Source organism: Sorex fumeus, unplaced genomic scaffold (genome assembly GCF_029834395.1).
Source record: "Sorex fumeus unplaced genomic scaffold, SorFum_2.1 ptg000129l, whole genome shotgun sequence".
In the NCBI taxonomy this organism is placed as follows: domain Eukaryota; kingdom Metazoa; phylum Chordata; class Mammalia; order Eulipotyphla; family Soricidae; genus Sorex; species Sorex fumeus.
In genome coordinates, this window is record NW_026606186.1 from 15184377 (window position 1) to 15206790 (window position 22414).

Below are 22414 nucleotides of genomic sequence, written 5' to 3' on the forward strand. Positions count from 1 at the left end.
CAGAGCGTGGTGTTCTGTGGAACCACAATCCCTGTGTTAAATCACAATCATTTGCATTTCTGCACAGACCACCTCCAGGTCATCCCGCAGCACCTGGTCGACTAGGTGAGGAAAGACTCGGGAGACAGGGGTCTACCTCATTCACCTGTCTTCAGCTAGGCTACACTGAACTGGATGGAGTGCCAAGAAAAGCAGCCTTAGGATGTACTTTATGGGCCTATTCTTATGTTTAACAAGCCTTCCTGTTGTCAGATTACAAACTGCAAGGTCAGGGACTGTTTCTTTCACTGTCTCCTTCCCCCAAGCCCCTGATGCTGTGAGAGAAGAACTAATCCCAACGCAAATGAAACAGAATGAGGAAAGCATGTTTTCTTAGTATCGTCCCACTTTCTCTGCAAGTCACACTTTCTCTGAAAGACTGTAGAACTCACACAGAAAGATAGGGTCTAGGAGTTTGAGGATTTGGGTTCAATTGCAGTGTTGCCCCTCCCTCTTTGCAGGATGAACCTGAGCTTTACCCCAGGGATGTTATCATTTTAGTCAGAACTCAGTCTGCCTGCATGCAAAGCCTTGTTTTCAGCCTATTGATCTGTCTCACTGGCCCAGTTTTCTTCTTCTAATTGTATTTTTGGGAAGAGGGGGCAGGGGGGCATACTCGGAAGTGCTCAGGATTTACTCCTGGTTATATTCTCAAGGATCAGTCCTGGCAGTGCTTGGGGAACCATATCAGTACCAGTTATTAAACCCTGATTGGCCACTTGCAAGGCAATGCCTTGCCTGCTGTACTATCTCTCTGGCCCCAGTTTCTTTTTTCTGTTTTTTTTTTCTTTTTGGGTCACACCCAGCAACGCACAGGGCTTACTCCTGGCTCATGCACTCAGGAATTACTCCTGGTGGTGCTTGGGGGACCATATGAGATGCTGGGAATCGAACCCTAGTCAGCTGCGTGCAAGGTAAATGCCCTACCTACTGTGCTATCACTCCAGCCCTGGCCCCAGTTTCTTTTTAATGCTTTTGATTTGCAGGTCAATGTGTGTATTTCATCTCCAATAGAATTAAATGCTAAGTATCCTTCTCAAAATCACTTGTTATACACATTCCACATGATCTAATTTCTCCCGTTGAACCTATAAACCTTCAAACCATGTGCCAAACTTGCCGACCTGGAATATTTATGGGACTTTTATCCATGGTCTAAAAGCATGAAATGCAGGGGAATATCTGGAAAGTTATGCCTGTTTGAAAATGAATGTCAACCATCTTTTGGCTTGAAGACAATGAATCTAGTCCTCCCGTATCCTAAATCCCCTCAGGAAAAGCCAACTCTTTTGATGGGTATCTGGAAACAAATTGAAAAGCAGACAGACATGGATCCCAGAGCAAAAAAAATAAGCCTAAGCAACCATGCTTGGAGTCCTCAAGAACCAAGTGGAACAAGGCACGCTCTCTATCCTAGGTGGAGCCCAATTCTGCTTCCCCTTTGCCTTGAAAACTTCTCCTGTGTGCCTCTGCTTTGGTACCAGTTGGAAGACACAGATTGCCAGTTAACGAGTTTCCTATGGAAGGAACTGGCATCAGAGCCCTGAAGAAAAAACAAGGAAGGCTAAAACCAGTGATGAAAATGGGCTTTCTGGGGCTGGAGCAATAGCATAGTCAGTAGGGCATTTGCCTTGCATGTGACTGACCTGGGTTTGATTCCCAGCATCCCAATATGGTCCCCTGAGCACTGCCAGGAGTAATTCCTGAGTGCAGAGTCAGGAGTAACCCCTGAGCATCACTGGGTGTGGCCCAAAAAGAAAAATAATGCGCTTCCTTTCCTCTTCATTTTCTTTCTTTCTTTTTCCTTCCTTCCTTCCTTCCTTCCTTCCTTCCTTCCTTCCTTCCTTCCTTCCTTCCTTTCTTTTTCCTGCAAGACACACAGTTCTCCAAAAAGAATTTCTTCCTAGACTTGATTTCTTTCTAGACTCCAAACTCATAAAAAGTCATTTCTCTTTTTGTGACAGGTGGCAAAACAGGGGCATGGAGTTTTTAAAGGACTTGCTACAGAGGGTTAGAAAAGAATTCACTCTCATAGGCATGCTGAACTATGAAAAATAGAGTTGTGCATCTCATATGGGCCTGTTTGAGACCTATCTTCATGCCTCTGTGTCAGTGAACTCACACTATCAACTCACTGTAGAAGGTTTCAATGATATTGGACACTGAGAGTGCGACCCATCTATCTGATCTTATGGCGCATAGCTTCTGTTTCTCTCCTGGATTTCTGGGCCATCTAGGCTATTCTGTCTGGCCAGAGTTCAGAATGGTGCACTTGATAGTGAAGGATGAAACTCTGACAGACCTACTGTAGTTTGAGTTTCTTATTCTGCCAACCCAGTCCCTGGTAGAGAAATATCAAGTGGTATCAGTGGGCACAATCTTGACACTGGGATACTATGATTTTCCTGTGATGGTTCTATAACACTGGTTCTATGGCACTTAATCCTGAGTAGGGAAGATACTGTTGGAGGGACACACTCCTCTTACTGAGGATACAGAGGATAGGTGCTCCATCTTAGCCATAAAGTGTAATAAGGAATCAAAGGTTGGGAGGTTTCATTTCACTTCATACTGTAGAAAACAAAAAGCCTCCCAAGCCCCTTTTTCTCTAAATCATCCAGTTTTATAATTAGAAAGAAATTTAGAGGGCATTTAGTCTGACTCATTTACTTTTTCTATTTTAAGTTATTTTTTATTGATTTTTTTCCCTTTGTTGCAAGAGCAATGCATGTTCACTGTAGATGAATTTTAAAAAAGAGAAATTAGCAAATACAAGGGAAAAGAAATACTCATGCTATTTTTCAGAAAAGATACTATTATGCATTTGCTGTGCTCACTTTACAAATAAATACACGTGTAAGATTTTCACTAGCAATCAGATTAAATCAAATTACCCTGTAATAGTATAACCTTTTTTTAATCAGAAAACACCCTAATGTCCTTTCATATCACATCGTGTTCTCCCACAGAATTATTTTTAATGGCTTTAAAATATTCCACTGCATCATCAAACTATAAATGATATTTGTTTCCAATATTGTTGAACATTTAGCTGTTTCTAAATTTTGCTACTTTCAAAAATAGAACAGTGTTTATGCTCATAACCTAATCTTTGTGCTCCTGTATGTTTTTATTTACCTGTTTTAAAAATAATTAATAGTTATTCTGCTACCATTGTTTTTCAGAAGAGAAAATTAAGCCATGAGGCAGAGATTTGTCTTACTGCCTTACTAGTAACACTTAATTTATTCATGCACCAAACTCAGAAATAGCACTATGAACTGGGTATTAGGTCTTGGACCCTGCTCTTCTACATCTAGTAGACTTTGGGACCTACTTTTTGTTTATGTCAGAAGACAAAGTCAGATTGAGATAGTGAGGACTGGAGAAGTGGTACCCCCACTTCTCAGATCCCTCAGGGAGCTGAGACTAGCTGCCCAGAATCTAGATGTTCAGCTGAAGACTCTAGTCTTCAGTTCATCTTCCTTTTCTCAGCCCTGTTTCTAGCAACTTCAGTGTCTTAAATTCCAACAGCTGGATTAAGTTCACTGTTTAGAATTTGGAAGTCCTAGAATTTGGGGCCCTTGTTAATGCACTGGCCTTTGTGTCCCAGGTCCCTGATCATGAACCAACCATCTCCTTAGCTGGACATATTGTCTCAGCATAGCACTACCTGGATTGATCCAGTCTAGAGTCAAGAGCAGCCATATCTCATGAAACCTAATGTATATCTCTAATCCAATCCCCTCTTTATAGCCGGAAGGAAAATAAAATTAGAAGAAAGGAGCTGGCACTGGAGCAATAGGACAGTGGGTAGGGCACTTTCTTGCCTTAAACATGCAGCCAACCTAGGTTTGATCCCCAGCACTCCTTATGGTCCCCGAGCATCACCAGGAATTGATCCCTGAGTAATGATCAGGAGTAAGCTTTGAGCACCACCAGGTGTGGCCCAAAACCAGAATAACTAAGAGGAAGGACCCTGTCCATGGTGGTAAGGGAAGTTAGTAAGTTAGTGATAGGAGCAAGGTCAGAATGATTACTTTGGAACACACACACACACACACACACACACACACACACACTGCCTATTGCCTTTTCATGTATTTTATTCCACAGTGATTTATTACCGTTGAACTTTAGCTACTATTTTATAAAAGATTGGTATTTTAAAATTCTATTTTAACAGTTAAGAAAAATTTGAATCCTGTCTACATGTAGTCAGAGACTCACCTGGCCTAAACATTATTCTGCATCATTTTTATAAGTCTGAGCTTGTCTTGTCCAGTCACTGTTCTGATCATAGTGTCCAGACAATTTGATGGGTTTGGAGAACTCCACCACTTTCTGCTTGCCAAGGCCTGAGCGGGGGAGTTCATCTTTCTTTGTCTCCCTCCAGGAGAATTCCTGAGTTTTGCGGATGACTTACTCTCTGGCCTGGGTACATCTTGTGTAGCAGCGGGTCGAAGCCATGGAGAGGTCCCTGAAGTCAGTATCTACTCCGTCATCTTCAAGTGTCTGGAGCCCGACGGTCTCTACAAGTAAGATATGTTGGATGCATGGGGGTTGTAATGCAGACTAGAGTCTGGGAGGGAAGGCATGACTAATCTGCCTAAGCCAGATGTCTGACTGGCCTGCCTGTATGCGCACCTGGAGAGGTGAAGGTTTTAGAGGCATCTACTGATGATGAGTCCTGATGAGTCACCAGGTAATACAAGATTAGTGCTAAATAGTACATAGAGACCATCAACTTAAATTCATTTCTAAGAATCCATAACCCGACAGGAAAAGTGGCATTAGCAAGGAAGGCAGGTACAAGGATTCCTGGGCCAATGTTCCTTTCTTAACTTTTTGATGTCTCTACTGGATAGTATCAGATTGACAAATCAGGTTGACATATCACACACAAACATATACCTATTATGCACAGATCTAGCCAGTCCCTCAAACATGATACCAATACCGAGATTGGGGGAGTAGGGAAACTTTGTAAGATGGAACTTTCAAGTGGTGTTTATGTACTGGACTTGCCAAAGGTAAGGACTACCTCTGTGGGGACTGTGGCAAACATTAATAGGAGCAGAGAAATTCCTTTATAGTGTACTTTAGAATCTTTGCATCCAAACTTCTGGACATGCAAAAGGAAGTAATTCTGAGACTTGTATGCTTATCTCAGAGAGAAAAGGGGGGGCTAATTTTATCTTTGTCTCATGACCCAATAAGTAATATCACATCTGCATTTAGCTCTCATAAAGTATAACAGAGTTCTAAAGAATAGTCTAATTATGAAATTATAGACTAATCTTCCTGCCAACCTAGAGTACTAAAATAGTTATCAAGTAAGCATTATTCACAAGTATTCAACTCATTTTTTTTACTCAGTGACTCACATGCCCATCTTTTTTTGTGGGGGGCGACACCCAGTGATGCCCAGGGGTTACTTCTGGCTCTACAGTCAGGAATTGCTCCTGGAAATGTTTGGGGAACCATATGGGATACCAGGTATTGAAACCAGGTCAGCTACAAGCAATGCAATTGCCCTACCTACTGTACTGTCTCTCTGGGATCATCTTTTTACTCAGTCATGTATCTATCCTTAAATCTATCCTGACTTTTGTCCCTCCCTTCTTACCCTTGCCATCATCCATCTATCCATAATTTCTTACAGATGATCACGAATTTGCCTAATCATTCATTTTTCAATCATTCACACTTTCATTTACTCATTAATAACACATTTACTTACCCAGACGTTATTTTTATGAGAATTTCTTGGGCTACAGAATGTAAACGCAAATGCAACTTTAAAAGAGGGGTATCCCCAGATAGCATAAATGCTAGTGCCATGATCACAGAGAGAAACCACTGAGCACTGCTGGGTGTAGCCCCAAAACCAAAATTTTAAAAAATAAAAAATTAATGGTGGTGTGAGTGGATTCAAATATGCCTTTGACATTTTTAGTTATGTAAACTTAGAAAAGTTTTCTTATCTCTTTGAGCCACTATAAGACATGCATGGTAAAGCTTAAATCCTAGACTTGTGTGAGAATTAAGCAAGAAGTGCCTGTTCACAGTGTCTGAAAATGAGTCTTCCATCAACATACTTTATGGAATTGCTCTATAATCTGTGACTCTCTCATCTCCCAAACATGCCTCACCCCCGATTCCTCTCTCTATCTGCAAATTATGACTTTTCTGGAGATTACAGTGTTCTTTTGAACAAATGACATCATTTGACTTACTAGTAACACTTAATTTATTCATGCACCAAACTCAGAAAGAGCACTATGAGCTGGGCATTGGGTCTCAGACCGTTCTTTTCTACCATCTAGTAGACTTTGGGACCTACTTTTATATTTATGTCAGAGGACAAAGTCAAATGGAGGTAGTGAGGACTGGAGAAGTGGTATCCCCAAAGTACAATAGATTACGGGCTCTCTCCCAGGGGGCACCTACGCACCCTTCAAAGTATCTGGCTTGGTCTCAAAGCAGGACTTTGGTAGGGAATGCCTAGATCCTGGCATGTACCAGGCTCCAGATTCCATCCACTCCACCCCATGGCTTCATGGGTTCAGGCAGCTGTAACCTGGTATCAACCACAGCGTTGCCAGCGAGGACCTCTACCCATTAACAAAAGAATCACTTGGGGTCCAGCTCATGAGAATCTGCATCTGCAACCTTCTGATCTATATTCCCTAGGGCTCTGGGTCACTGCTTCTGTGAACTCATTGTTCAGAACTAAATGACGAGCTAAGAGATTCCTTCCAACTCTCGATTCTCTGATTCTATGAATGAAGTGGTGCATTTAAAATTTACCTGAGGCCCAATTTCTGCTTCCTCCCCATCATTGAGGGCATAGACTGGGAGGTTGGATAGGAGGGTGCAGACAGGTCTGGTTTCCATTCCCTGCCCTGTGCCTTCTCAGCTTTCCTACACTGAGTGCTCTTGGTTTTCTGGGCCCCCATGGCCTCCTCTGTGAATATGTGGATACTGTGTTCTGCTCCCTGGGTCTGCAGGAGGATTTGAGGATATCATGTTAGAAACCTGTCCACAGGGTGAGAGTTACCTACTGACTCTCCCAAAATGGAAATGAGACATATAAGATGTGGTCACCATTGATTTTTGTTGCCCTGGTTGTTCTAATGATCAAGTTATATTCCCTTCTGCACCATACTCCAACTGCTGGGACAGTGTGCAGAAAAAGTGGAGAGGGACAAAGCCATGATGGGGTTCCTGTCCATTTCCTTGAGTAGAAACTGTGATATGTGGGGACTTGGTGTGAGCCAGGCTGGAACCCTAGACAACCATTATGGAGCAGGCACTGCCATGTTTAATGGAACTCCCAAAGCAATGAGTGCTGAGCCCTGACAAATCACCTGCCAGCCTTTAAAGAGGCTCATTTGCCCTCTGACCTCCTTTCCCTCCCTGCCTGCCCCATCTTTCCCCCACACCCACCCTCATGACTCATGTTTTGAAGTCAAGAGCATCTTGTCTTCTTTTGTCCTGGAGATGTGCTGGTTAGTTTCTTGTCATCCCTAGCTCAGAATATGTCTTTATTTTATTTTTATTTTTGAAATTGATTTTATTAATAGCCCTGGAATCCAGGCCTCTCTGACTTGGAGCCAGGGCATTGTTTAGAAGGTTCCCTCCTCCCGCTGGCGGCTCTTCTCTCCTGAAGTCTGACTGGCTTGCTCTCGAGTTCTAAAATAGTCCCAGTATTGGTTCTTGGGTCTCTCTCTCTCTCTCTCTCTCTCTCTCTCTCTCTCTCTCTCTCTCTCTCTCTTCTGCCTCCTTGTTCCTTACTGGAATTAGTCTTCTTCCTCTTACACCAAAAGAGAAGCCAGGTTGGGGACAGCCTGAACTGGACTGAATGTAGGTGGTGCCTGACACTCATACCCTACTCTGGACAGTGTTCAGCACTGTTCTTATCCTCATGTCTTCCTCTGGGGGTAGGGGGTTGGAGGAGGCTGGTCATCATCCCTACCTGAGGGAGTTACAAGGAAGAAAGCAGAGACAACTCCACATACCGAGGTCAATCAAAAGCCCAACAGCATCTTCTAAGAGGCCAACAGGAAATGTTGGAGACTTCCTCCTTCCTGTTTTGTTCTTGATGTCCATCCTTGTTTTTAGTGCCTCTTGCTTCCAGGAGCTGTTTTATATGAGGCAGGTTGAGGTTCCACAAGACTTGGAAAGAATCGCCGTCCAGGATCCTTTTGCATGAAGTAGGATGAAAAGATAGGTTGGGTATAGTCCCCTGAGTTTAAATTCAGTTCAGTGGCTGCCAGTTGGCAGGGTCAAGGATTTAGGTGGTGGCTACATGAAGGAGTGGTGTTCAGGCACGAAATCCACACTGACATCCTGCCAGTCTTCCTCTGAGACCTGAGACTCAACTTCAGATGTTCTCCTTGCTCTACAATTCCAGCATCTTCCAAAAGAAGCTGCCTGAAATTCACCCAAGTTTCAGAGTTCTGGGAATGCATGCCTTTGCCTTGGGGGTTGTTCTCTTTCTCTTTCTCTCTTCTCCTCCGTGTCTACCCTTCCAGTTTTTCTTCCTCTATCATTTTCATTTTGTTTTCTCTTGATTCTCTACACCCCTCTCAGTATCTCCTCACCACTTCCTTCTCAACCACCATCAATATTTTCTACAGAGCTCATGGCTGGCCATTCTCCCAAATCATTCCTCCTCTGCTTTTTTCTGCATTGTTCTCTTTTTTAAAAAATACTTTTTGCATTGTTCTCTTAATTTCTGTCTATGTGTATCTCACTCTGTCCTGTTTTTATTATTTTAGATTTGTGCAAAGTCTCTCTCTCTCAACTCAGTGCCCCTCCATCCTCACTCCCTCTCTCCCTCCCCACCTAGGAAGGCAAACTGCTTTAGCAGCCCCCCATCTGCAGTGCTGTGGTATTGAGACCAGTCGGAGAAGTGAAAGTCAAAGCTAATTTTCTGTCCTAAACTCACCCTGGTATAACAAAACAGAAACATCAGCACCCGGGCCCTGTTTAAATTGAATTTCCTTGTTTGTTTCATGTGTTTTGCTTTTGAATGAAAACAAACAAAGAGCAGCAGAGGGAGAGGGTCCCCTGAAGGTCTGACAATGTGGCCAGCCCAAGATTGGAGGTTACTGGAGTCCCAGGGTGACCCCAGGAAGGAAACTCCACTTGGGATGGATGGGTCCAGCGAGGCTGGGCACTCGTGGCCCCTAGCCTGGCCAGAGGCCTAGATACCATTCTTGTTGCTGCTCCCCAATTTCCTATTACCCAAGGTAATTAGCCTCTGTCTGGTCTTGGCTGCCTTGCCTTTCTCTAATCGTGGACGACTGCCAAGGAGTCCTGAGCAAACATGCAGCTCAGCCAGGCCCGATTCCTGGGGTGGGAGATCTCATTCCCACACATTCAGAGTCTTGCCCCCCAACCCACCCTTGCCTCCCTGGCCTCAGCTCTATGAAACGAACACCCAGGGAGCCTGAGTACTGCCACCACATACCAAGAGCCACAGTGGCACCAGTGGCAGAGTTGCAGGCTCCTTCTCGGCAGCAGTGGGTAGAGTTGGAGTGGAAGAATCCAAGAGAACCCTGGGACCCAGCATTGTCAAGAAAGGGCAGGTCAGGGGCCCAAACAGCCGTTCCCAAACTTAGGCACTTTTCTTGCCTCTCTAAGACCTAGAGTGCTAGTTCCAACCCCTCTCTCCCAGCCTTGGTGTTCTCATCTGTGAAATGAAAAGATATGACCTTGCCCTCAGAGCTAGTGGAGGCTTGGTGTGAGGGGGAGGAGTGGTTTACATATCTAATCCTCCGAGATGGCCTGGTGCTAACAGGAGCTTGCTCAGAGGCTGACACAGTTTATTGCCGCTCACGATATGCCAGGAGTCATGGTAATCATGGCATCAGGTCCGCTTTTCTGGCCCACATTGTAATCCCTTGGATCGGGTGCTACGTTTATCTGTTTATTAGCAACGTTCTCTCCCACTTCATGGATGACAAGGCCAGAGCTGAAGGGCATAAACCTGTTGGCCAGGGTCATGTGGCAAGAATGGATGGACCAGAGATTCCTATCTAAGTCAGCTCTGTCCTCTGTCCTGCCCCTCGCACCTTGTCCTGGCCCTGTCTTGATCCAGTCCAGGAGCAGTTCTGTCCAGTGAGGATGTGAGTGGATAGAGGAGATAAAGAACACTAGGCTTGGACCCGGGCTGGGATCTCCCTTGTGGCAGCTGGCAGACATCCCAGGGTGGGTACCTCACCCCTCACCTTTCTCATCCGTAAAATGGAGCTAATTACCCTCATCCATAAAAAAGGGAGGTAATTAATCAGACCTCCCAGAGGTACTGCCAAGATTAAGCTGGAGAGCAGACGAGAAAGTGCTTTGAACGTTTCAGAAGGTTGTGTGCACCTGGAGGGTTAGCATGATCCCTCCGTGTTTGGCAGCAATGGGCGGGTGATTGACTTTTTGAATCTGCACACCCCTCCCCAGCCTGGACCACACACACTTGTGTTTTTAAATTAGGTCTTTGAAAACAGACAGAGGTGAATTTTTACATCGGCTTCACCGCATACCCACTGTGTAGCCTTGGGCAAATTTCTTAACCTTTCTGAGTTTTAGTTTATGCATCTATGACATAGACTCATTTTCCAGGACCTGTTTCATAAACATGCACAAATTCGGTGCATGAGAGACAAGTGAAGAACATGATGATAGACCCTAATGAAAAGCGTGGAGGAAGGGGGGAGGGAATGAGTGACAGGAGGAGGTAGGGCTAATGAGTGACCTGAGGTGGCAAAGTGCCCACTTGAATGTCTGTGATTAGTGTGTACTCAAGTCTGTGATCAAACATGCCAACTAAACACTGGTGCCTGGGGGCACAGAATATCCCAGTGGGCAGCAGCCTGAGCCTTCCTCTCTAGCACTGCCCCCATCGGCTCTTCCCTCTCCAGCTCACTTGCTAGAATAAGCCCTTTTCTTTCTCTCTCAAGATCCATGCTTGGACTCTTCCTTACACTGGATAGCTCTCTTCCTGCTCTTGCTACCAGAGGTTTCGTGTGTTCCTAGGGAGTTCCTACAGGGTCCAAAATGAAATGTCGATCACCCTTCTGTAACCCATGGGCCCTAGTAAAGCTGTAATGATTTAGGATTGCTGTCTCAGCTTTTCCATCCTCTCTCACTAGACTGTCATTTGCATGGAGCAGGGGCTGTGTCTGCCTTTTCCATCTTAGGTCCTGGCTCCTAGAGTGACTGCTGGGATAAGAAACCAAGAAGAGTTGATGAGTGATCCACTCCCATTCCCAAGTCAATACAGGAGACTGGCGATGGGGCATCTCTCCTTTACTTTCTTCTTCAAACTCACATTCTCACCACGTATTCAGAGTGCACACAGTGTGTATCCAGCCATGGGTTATACATTTGATTTCTGGTCAGTGGACTGCAGAAATTCTTGCTGAAAAATAGCAAACGAGTTATTGAGATATTGCCATGAAACACATAGTATACCTCGGTAAAATTTCGATTTTATGATATTAGATTTAAAATTATGATAAATAGCAAATGGTTTTATTTCTGTCAAGTTCTCTGTAAAAATGTCTACTATTTTCATTGGTCTTCAGGTTAAAAAAACGGTTGAATAGTACTGTTTTCAGTAGAAGCTCTCTTTCTCTCTCTCTCTGCCTTGAGGTTGCTCTCTTTCATCACTTATTCTGTGTTTCTATGTCTTATCTTTATCTTTCTATCATAAACATCTTATCTATAATTCTCAAAAATAATCCTCCAAGTTATTAATCTCATCCAGTAGATTACTCTTACTAAGGTACAGTGAAGTCAGGTAACTTGACCCATGCCACAGAGGTAGTTGAGTGAAGAAGCCCAGATTGGAGGTTGACCAGTTCATTCCCAGAGCCTTGCAATGACTCCATTTGAGAACTGACTGTGTAGAAGTGGCAAAGGCCATATGGGTAACACTGGTTAAAGGGATCTGAGATGCACAGAGTCTTGTAATAACAACAAGAACTAATTTCCCTGATCCGTACCAAATGCTACCTGGTGACCAGCAAAATCCATTCTGTGTGGAATCTGACAATGACCTGAGTTCATACAGAGGAACCTGCTCCTGATGCTCTCAATGCCATTTCAAGGTGTTCAGGATCCCATGCACAAGATAGTTCTTACTGGGTGCAATCAGATTTTCATGTAATTCTGTAGTCAAGTCTAAGCTTGTGGCCCAAAGATGGTGAATCCAGAAGTGGGGCTTGGATCCTTTCATGAAGCCTTATTGGTCTCCCCATTACCCTTTGAGACCCCCTCCTTAGACACAGCCTGGCAACTAGGACGAGTGCCATAGATACTATAATTATATATTAGATGAAATCCCAGTGTTCCCTTTTATTTACATTCCTACCCTACCCTCTTCATTTCCTCTCTTGATGCCAAGAATAAGCCCAGAATTTACTGGAAGCAGCATGAAAATCATCAGGAGTCCTCGAGGGCAGGCTTTGAAAAGTTCTAGTCCAGAGAATGGAAGTCAAGAAACCTGAGGGGCACCCTACACCCCAAGCTCTAAGCAACTTGGAGGCCTTGAGCCTAGAGGTCCACTCCCAAGACCTCAATGGGTAGAAGTGTTGCACAAGTTCCAGTTCTGTACATCTCAACAGAGAACACAGTCTGGAGATAGACTCGGGGCCCCAACCATGGGAGAGGGATGGGTTTGGGTCCAAGTCGGAAGGGTTTCACTGAGCTCAAGGCTTGCAACCTCTCTGAGGATCTGTTCTATTCAGGGGCCTTCCTGAGCTGCCAAGCTGCTGGCTGGACCAGTCTAACTTTCAAGAGGAAATACAGCTCCTAGAATAAAGGAGATGGACACAAAATAGTTCTTCCAGGCTGACCTGCACTCAGTTTCAAAATCTGGATGCATGTGAGGATGGCTGAGGGCTGATCCGGGGCAGCTTGGAGGGGCTGAGAGTTACCGTGTTGCTCTTCTCTGGTTGTAGCTGTACTTTCTCTCTCTTTCTCTCTCTCTCTCTCTTTCTCTCTCTCTCTCTCTCTCGCTTCCTCTCTCTCCACCGTGAGATATAGTTACAAAGCTTTCATGTTTGACTTTCAGTCATACAATGATCAAACACCCATCCCTCCACCAGTGCATATTTTCCACCATCAATGTTCCCAGCATCCCCCTATTTCCCAACACCCCCCCCCCCGCCTCTATGGCAGACAATTTCCCCCATACTCTCTACTTTTGAGCATTATGGTTTGCAATATAGTTACTGAGAGGCTATCACATTTGGTCCTTTATCTACTTTCAGCACATATCTCCCATCCCTAATGATTCCTCCAACCACCATTGGACTTAGAGATCCCTTCTCTATTCCAGCTGCCTGCGGCTATACTATCGATATGTGCCTTTCCTCTTTGTGCTAGTCCTTCACCTAGCATTGTTTCCTCCTTTCCATCTCTTTTTTCTTTCTTTTTCTCCCCTGCTTCCTTCCTTTTCCCCTTCCTTCCTCTTCTCTCCCCTCTCCTTTCCTCCCCTCCCCTTTCATCCCATCTCTCCTTGTCCCTTCCCTCCCTGCCCCTTCTCTCCCAGTCCTTTCTCTCCCCTTCTCTCCCCATTCCTTCCTGTTTTCCCTTCCCTTCACCCTCCCTGTATCCCTTTCTCCTTTCCTATGTTCTTTCCTTTCTTCCTCCCTCTCTCCCTTCCTTCCTTTCCTTTATCCTCTCTTTGCTTTCATCCCTTCTTCATCCCACCCATCCTCTCTTTCTGCATTCTCCATTGTTTGAAACCAGAGAGATGTCACTCAACCAGCTGGCATATATAATTTGAACCCAGAAAGCCCAGGTTCCATCCCCAATACCACATAATCTTCTGAGCACTACCGAATCACCCCTGAGCAGCAAATCAGAGGTAGCTCCTGAGCACCTCTGGTGTGGTTCAGAAACTGAAAACAAAAACACCTCTACCCTTTTCTTTCCTTTTTTACTGTTTATCATCATCATCATCATCATCATCATCATCATCATCATTCCTCATCCTCATTCCTTCCCTTGTTCTCTAAGTCACTTACTCACAGGAAGGACTTCCCCTCTTGCCAAGTGTCTCTCTACCTTTCTCTCAGCTTGCCTCTGCCTCTGACACTTGCCTTCTTTGTTTTTCTACATCTCTCCCTCCCTCTCTGCATCCCAACACCAGCATAAGCTTCTGGGCCTGTGAGTTGAGGCTCAGATGGATATCCAGTTAGGTATGGCCTGGGGTCCTAGAGCCCACCTGACCCAAGGCCAATAGTGTCCTTCATCCCTATGGAGTGTCAACTTCCCCTGGCTATAATAGCCTTTCCTGTTGGTCAGGGGCTCAGGGCAATGCAGCAATGCACATCTCCATCCAGTTTAATGTCTGGTCGTGCTGACCTCTTCATGGTGCACAGTTGGGGCCCAAGAGAGGGGAAGAGCCTTCTGCAAGCCAGAAGCAAATACAGTCATGCGCCCCAAGCCAAAAAGAGGAAAAACAGCACTGTTTTTCAGCTGACAGACAGTGCGGCCCCAAAGGCCTGCTGGAACTCTCAAACAGGCTGTTTCTTCCCTCAAGTTGCATTGGAATTTTAGGCAGGAATGGGATGCTGGACAAAGTTCCAAAGGGACAGGGAACAGTCAGGTGGGGAGGTCATGCTGCAGAGCAGGACCTTGAACACCAGGTGAGGAGCTGGATCTGATCCTGCAGCAGCAGAGAGCCAGAAGTGGCCTCTGCGGTAGGGCAGTTGGTCTTGGTCTGTGTTTCCTGGGAAGGCACTGACTATGGTTCAGAGAGCCGGCCGGCTTGAGCTGAGAACCTGGGAGACCATTTGGTGTATGTCCTGGGGAAGATGGGGTCCTGACATGTGATTGGATCCTGATTAGGGCATGTGTTAGGCTACCGTGGTAGGGTGTGAGCTCTGCTTGGTTCTAAAAACATGCAGAAAGAGTTTTTCAGGGAAAAGGGGGTCTTAAGACCCGACGGATGTTTCTGACAATATTTAGACCAAGCAGGTTGGTAGTTTAGTGCTCAGCCCAAGGATTCAGTGCTGCCTGGCACAGTCAGGGTTATTGGGAATTACCTGGACCATTCCTGGAGATATTTGTAGCCCTCCAAGGCCATCATAACTCAGGGATCTTCAGGGCTACACAGATAGATGCTTGGTGGGCTGCACGTAATTCTGGGGAATCATGTGGTGCTGGAGCTTGAACTGGGGTCAAACACATGCAAGGTGCACACACTACCCTGTGTCTGATTCTCCCAGCCCTGTGTGTTCCTGTTATCCCCAGTTGACTGGAGCAAAGAGCACTTGAAGACAGAGAGGTTTCTAATCCCTCATAGCAAAGCAACCTGTGGGATTGGGAAACCAAGGATGATCAATGTCTCTGTCCTCACACACTGGACTGTGGACTGAGGAGGGAGACTCTAGAGGACAGACATGCCCTAGGAGCTAAGGGAACCTCAGGGAGGGGCTCCTCCCATCTCTTCCATGTCTCATTTTTACTCACTTCCATTGGGGGATGTACTTAGAATCTTCCAGAAAGAGGGAGATGAGGGCTTGCCCTGGCTTCAAGAGTGAGGCACGAGATTACAAAGGCATCAAAAATGTGCCCCACTCACCCCCAGTGTCACAACTGGCCCCAACCTCAGATTCTGCCCTCATTTGGAAATAGAATCTGTGTCAGCATCATGACTTTGGGGCAAGAGCAGATTTTATTAAGTTAGGTGAGTCGCTAAATCCAAGCAATTATGTCACCATAAGAAGAATAGAGGTTAAAGAAAGTCTCAGTTAAGACAGTCAGAGGTTGCGGTCACAACCCCACAATCCAAGGAAATACTGGGTGTGTGGAGAGGATGGGGGTGCAGCAGAAGTGAAAGTAACAGTCTTCCTGAACATTTTTTAGAAGTAATCCAGCCCTGACAATTTCTTCACATCAGCTTTCTTTCTTTCTTTCTTTCTTCCTTCCTTCCTTCCTTCCTTCCTTCCTTCCTTCCTTCCTTCCTTCCTTCCGTCCTTCCTTCCTTCCTTCCGTCCTTCCTTCCTTCCTTCCTTCCTTCCTTCCTTCCTTCCTTCCTTCCTTTTTCTCTCTTCCCTCCCTCTTTCCCTCCCTCCCTTCCCTCCCTCTTTCCTTCCCTTCCTCCCTTCCTCCCTCCCTCCCTTCCTTCCTTCCTTCCTTCCTTCCTTCCTTCTTTATTTTTTAAAATTTTAATTGTTTTGATTCTGGGTGACACATGGCAGTGCTCAGGGCTTACTTCTAGTGGTGTTAAAAGACGTATGAGATGCCAGAGATCAAATCTGGGCTGTCTGTGTGCAAGGCAAGTGCCCTACCTGCTGTATTATTTCTCAGGCCCCTCAGATTTCTTTTATTGGTAGGGGGGGCATCCAAGTAATGCTAAGGGGACCCTGGGATCCCCAACTTAGTGTAACTATCAGGATTCAGTTTTAGGGCCTGTTGATGTGATGCTGCTGCAAACCAGTGGTTCTGAGGGCCACCAGACCATACTCAGTGGGGCTTGGCGGGGAGGTGGTGGTGCTCTGAGATGTCAGGGATCAAACTTGGAGCCTAGCACATGACAGTCATGCTCTCTGCCCTGAGCTCTTCCCAGATTCTGGATTTCTTACTTCCAACAGGAGAGAGAGAGAGAGAGAGAGAGAGAGAGAGAGAGAGAGAGAGAGAGAGAGAGAGTTGGGCAGGGTCTTGTTTTACTCTTACCTGAAACTCCATGTCTGTGGTAACTTGTTGGGCCTCCCTTGGAAAGTAACCCAGTAGCAATGAAGACTTTCAGGGAGACAGTAGACACAGTATATAGTGATAAAATTTGGAGAGGGGAAAGGGATGGAGTATGGATGGTACAGGGGACATAGGAGAGTAGGTCCGTGGGGGCCAGCAAGGGTACAAGGGGATGGGAAGGGAATGCCCAGGGCAAAAGATATTCTGGGGAGGCATGTAACAGCTTCATGACTGCATGAAGGGGAGGAAAACACCTACTAACACCCAGAGGAGAGGAAGCAGGCACTGAAGACCCAAAGGAATGTCCTTGAAGACGATTTTAGGCTCATCTTTTCTCATCTTTTCACACACACACACACACACACACACACACACACACACACACACACACGGGGCCGGGGAGAGAGGTAGGAGGAAGCTAAGCTATTCAGGAGACACTAATGCCATCACTTAGACTCCTAATAGCAGGTTCTAGGCCACTATCAGGAAACACTCCAACCTGGCCTTCCATTGGTCTGGTACTCAATGTTGGCCCATAGTGAGATAAATGGGGGAGGAGGGGAGGAGGTAGAGGTAGCTAGAAAAAGAAGATTGGGATGGGCAAAACTTTACGTGAGATTTGCAAGTAGTATTCCTGGGTTGGAATTGCCAGAGGCACACACTAGGAAGCAGAGGCAACTGTGGCAAACACAAATGGGAGCAGAGATATTTTCTTCCAGCCATTTAGTATGATGTAAGAAAGTGAATGCAGGATGGAGCATTCCTTCCAGTCATACATATAGGGGCTTTTGATGAAATCTCATGGTGTAGGGGCATAGTGAGATGGCAACTCACACCTTTGGAACCTTAGTTCCAGATCTGTGCTCTCAAGATGCCAATGAAGAAGTGGGGGTCCCAGAGAGACCCACTAGCTTCACAGTTCAGAAAAATAAAAGGATTAATGCAAAACAGATCAAACATCCAATCCAGGACCTTTGTCAGAATTTACCTAGACCTTCACCCTGATCTTAGGACTGCATCATTAGGGGGAAAGCTACTCAGTTTGGGAAGAGGCTTCCAAAGAGAGGTCGCAAACCCTATGTCCAGTTTTGTTTGTTAACTTCAGGGATTTGGGATAACAAGCTTTCTCCTTCTGAACTTGAGCTTGTAATCCAAAGTCTTTTTCAAGTGACTGGGCTGGATGGAGAACTTTCTTTCCCTGACCTTTGGGCAGCTGAAGAAAGTTCTGTATTAAGAGCAGTGGACCCAGCGCCCTGGCCAGGCGTCTTTCTTTCTCCCTGCTGTCATTACCTAGTTGGGGTCCCTTGTTGCTCACATCATTCACTTCATGTGTGGAGGAGGCTGTACTTCAGGCAGACTGCAGAATATCCCTGGGAAGGTTCGAGTAAACTACTAGATGCCCTTCCCCAGGAATGCTTGTGTGGAGTCACAGAAGTGAGACAGAATCAATACTAGCCAGTTGCCTTCTTCTTTCCTTTCCTTTTCTCCATTCACCCAAGGAACCCATAGCCTTGTCCCCTTGTTCTGCTCTCAAAGGTCATGGGTCAGTGCCTTATCTCTTTATAGAACATGAATGGCCCCAGGTCACTAAGAGTAAGCTTGTGGGGCAGTGCCAGGCTCTTGTGTCCACCTGGAGTCGACCTGCTGACTTGTTCTGGATCCAAATCAAGACAGAAGGTTACTGGGCCAACCTACACTGGAAGTCGAGTAGTAGAGAAGTAGAGAGTGGTATGCAGATGCAAAATTCCTAGCACAGTAGGTGTTCAAGCTCAAGCCTTCCCCAGGCCAGAAAAGATCTGCTTTAATAGGTCTTAATCAAGAGGAACTTGGAGGGAGATTCACTTTTCCCTCCATGAAGTGACACACTTATTCTTTGTTCTCTGAGATGATCTTGTAGGTCTTCTTTGGACATGGTTAAGTTTAGCAAATTGGAGATTATTTTCCCCCAACATATGGCACAATGGAAGATGCATCCCTCTTTTTTCCTTTCTGTTTTGGGGGCCATTCTGGTGAAACTCAAGGACTTCTCTTAGCTTGGTGCTTGAGGGTTGCTCCTGGTAGTATGTGGGTATAAGTTCAGAAAGTGAGCATACAATGCAAGCATTCAGTGGCCATGAGCCATTTCTCCACCCCAGCCAGCCACTGCAGACAGACACATGAAGGAGGGAACAGGGCTGCCAGGCTGGTTGGTGATCAGTTACCATTTATTCTAATCTCCGTCCTGCTGTTTATTCCGTTCTCCCTGCACTCCTATGCCAGTCTCACTGCACATCCCATTCCAGTCTTCCATTGCCCCTAATCTCTGTTTCCTTGTGTGATCCAGTCTCACAGCCTTCATTATCCACCCAATCCCCAAGAGTTGGAGTAGCAATACTTCTAGTTGTGGTTGCACAACCAACATATGTAAAACCCTTCCCTTGGGCAAACCTTCTTCTTCTAGGACAAAATCACATCCTACAAGGAGATCCACCCAAGGGCAGAATACCATCTAGGGGCATGTTTCTCCTTCCTTAGTCCATATCCATTTATATGGTCATCTTAAATTTACTTCTTAATAATATTTCTAGTCATTTTGTATGGACATATTAAACTTAAACGGTGGCTCTCCTGGGGACATCTCACATGTATCCCAGACTAGGTGTGGGATAGTCCTCAGGCTAGTCCTTCCTATCCCCACCAGGGTCCTTATCTAGTTATTTATTTTTGGGTTATGACAGAGTTTGTTCCTGACCGTGTTCTTAATTTATTATACATTTTACGGTGCTTGACCTGTCCCTTTTTGATGCCAGAGTAGATTACAGCTTGTCCCTTTTCTATCCTTGGGTAGCTTATGGCTTGCCCTGGGTCCATATAAGTCCTTTGTCAGAACCCTCCTTTTGGGGTGTTAGGAACTAAAGGCAACTGAGGCTTAAGTCGAGTAAATATAACAGTAAATATTATTCAGAGTCAATTAACTCCCAAGTTACAATAGTGCTCTCTTCCTGTGTCTATACAAAAAGAACATTGTTCTAAAGTAAACTGTGCAGAGGACATGAAGGAAAGAGAACAGCAATATTTCACTTGTATACAAAATATATACAAAATCCAGAGTCCTTTAAAGAAACTGACTTTACAAGTCACAGGGGATGTAGTGATTAACAAAAGGGGAAGCAGAGCACAAAGGAAAAGTTAAACACAGAGGAATGGGAGTGCCTAAGGAGCACTGTGATGGGAATTATTCAACAAATCTAAGCTCCCTGCAGTGGAGAAGAAAGGACAAACTGATGTTATCCAACACTTGAGGGACCATGTTGTGCTAGAGATGGAACCTGGGCTTCCCGCATGTAAAGCATACACTTAGCCTTTTGAACTATCTTCCCAACCTGCTTTCCCTCTTCCCCACCCCTATCTTCTTCTGTTTGTTGAATTGATTTCTGCTATATATCTTATGAGTATAGAAAATTTAAATTGTCACTTATCCAACAAAAGAAGGGTTTTATAAACCATATTTTAGGAATCTGTGAATCTTTACAGATAAACCCAGCATTTAATCAGAAATCAATTCACCAAAAGTCAGCAGTAGGTACTATAGAGCAAATGGATACAAGTCCTTCACTTCAGCCTCTGACATTATTAGCCAAGGACAGATGGATGACTTAGTTGCCTGCTTATCAGTACTTTACCATTTATGAGACTTTTACTACTGGCCATGCATTATGCTACAAAATTTTTTTGTCCTCTAAATATCTGAACCTTCGAAACTTGGCACCCTCTAAATGAGGTACTATGTTATTGCTGTTTTATAGAGAAGGAAAGGTAGAAAGCTTGAAAGACTGATTTAAGGCTCCCTAATTGGTGAATTACCCAACCATGAGTCCAACACACGAGTCCAACCTGGCTCTAGATGCCACTGTTACCTTTGGCTACATTTCTGTTCTAGGAATTGGTTAAGCCCACATTTGAAATCCTGTAGCTTGAGCTGAGCCGAGCCCCCAACACAGTGTTTGGGGGAGGGGCTTGCAGGTTGTTTATTGTTCTGGGGTAGAAGGGGTTTCCCCCAGCATGAGAGCTGTGAGAAGGCTGGGAACTTAACTAACTGGCTGTTGTACTTTGCAAAAAATAAAATGTATTTGAATGGGGTTTGAAAGAATTGTTATCACTGGTGATTTAGAAATGGGGAAGGACTGCCTTGGAGGCAGAGATGGCAGAGGAAGTAAAAACATATATGGGGAAAATGATTCTTGAGATTTCTAAATCTGTGCCCTCAGAGGGCTGGCATGAACTAGGTTTTGTACTGGGGCTGAGGTACCACTGAGGGGTCTGAGCAGTAGACGGAAGCAGAGAAACTCATATTGGGTTTTAGAAAAATCTCTTTGGTTCTGGGGTTGGTGTAGGCGAAGCAGGAGGTGGTGAAAGCATGAAGCATTGTTATAGTCCTGGTAAGAGAGAAAAAGAACCTGAAATTAGAACGCTGATAGAGGGGCAAGGAAAGGAAGAGATTATTGGGAATGAGGTTGTGGGGTTTGTACTTTTCTTTCTGATTTTATGGAATCAGAATTTTATGGAAGGGCAACCATTCAGCCAGCATCCTTGATAAGACATACCAGAGGACCCGCAATACAAACATCTGTATTCAAATCCACACTCTACCATTTTTCAGTTTGTGTAGACTTTGAATAAAATGGATGATCTTTGAGAACAAATCTTTTCCTACATCCGTAAAGTAGGAATCATAAAGTCCACTTCAATTTTTTTTTTACAAAGGGTCTCTATGTCAATGTGGAGTAGTCCCATCATTCATATTAATTTCTTCCCGCCCCTCTGTTTCTCTACCATTACACTCATAATCAGTCTCTCCCTCCACCCCCTGACTGCCCAACTTCCCTCTCTCTGTCCCTCTTTCCCCAGGATGCCAGAAATGAAATAACATTCTTTGCGTGTTTGTTCTAAAACTCCTGGCAGCCTTCCCAGAGACCCCTGGCTGGGTCAGAACTCATTTGCATTAGCATGTGTGAGGCCAGCATGAAGGGGAGGGAGAGGCCCTGTTTTCAGGCACTTTCTTTAGGCACCCAGCCAGAGAAAGGAGAAGTTACTATTTCTTTCTGGGAAACATTCACAGATTCAAAAAAAAACAAGCAAGACTGGGAGCTCTCACTTGAAGGGAAGTAGGTGGGTGGGTTATCAACCTGCTAAGTGTGCCCTCAATTGTACACAACTCCCTTGTCCTTATCTCAAGCCTGTCCTAGACATTTGCTCCTTCCGCAGTTGCTGTAACTCAGCACTAGTAAGTAGTTCTTAATTGTAGCCATGGACTCAAACAGGGAGAGGGGAGATGTGACAAGGACTAGGCAGACCCTGAAAAGTGACTAGATAAATAAGTTGTCATTTTTGCTGACCTCTAGATGGATATCAAATCAACTAAAGCATCTTTCAAAGATGAGCAGAGGCAATCTGGAGAGATTTTTGTTTGTTTTTTTCCTCCCCTCTAATTCTGTGAAATTTTAAAATAATATGCTATCTTGGCATGTTTCTTTCTTCCAAGAATCTCAGTACCCCTGTCCAAATCTAGATAACCAGTGGCAGGCCAAAGGGTGTCCCTTTGAGCCATCTGAGAAGTGTCTTTGACAACATGAAATGTGTTGACCCAAGACAAAGGATTTTACCATTTCCAGAGGGGCAAACA

General features: G+C 45.0%; 1 protein-coding gene across 4 annotated transcripts in view; it reads left to right on the plus strand.

The window, feature by feature from the left end:
* Positions 1 to 22414, plus strand: part of ASTN2 (astrotactin 2) — a 1072177-nt gene that overhangs the window by 997120 nt on the left and 52643 nt on the right. For all 4 annotated transcript variants that reach the window (XM_056138490.1, XM_056138491.1, XM_056138492.1 and 1 more), the window contains one exon: positions 4436 to 4577. In XM_056138490.1, the coding sequence (XP_055994465.1) occupies positions 4436 to 4577 (142 nt within the window). The remainder of the gene's footprint in view (positions 1 to 4435; positions 4578 to 22414) is intronic.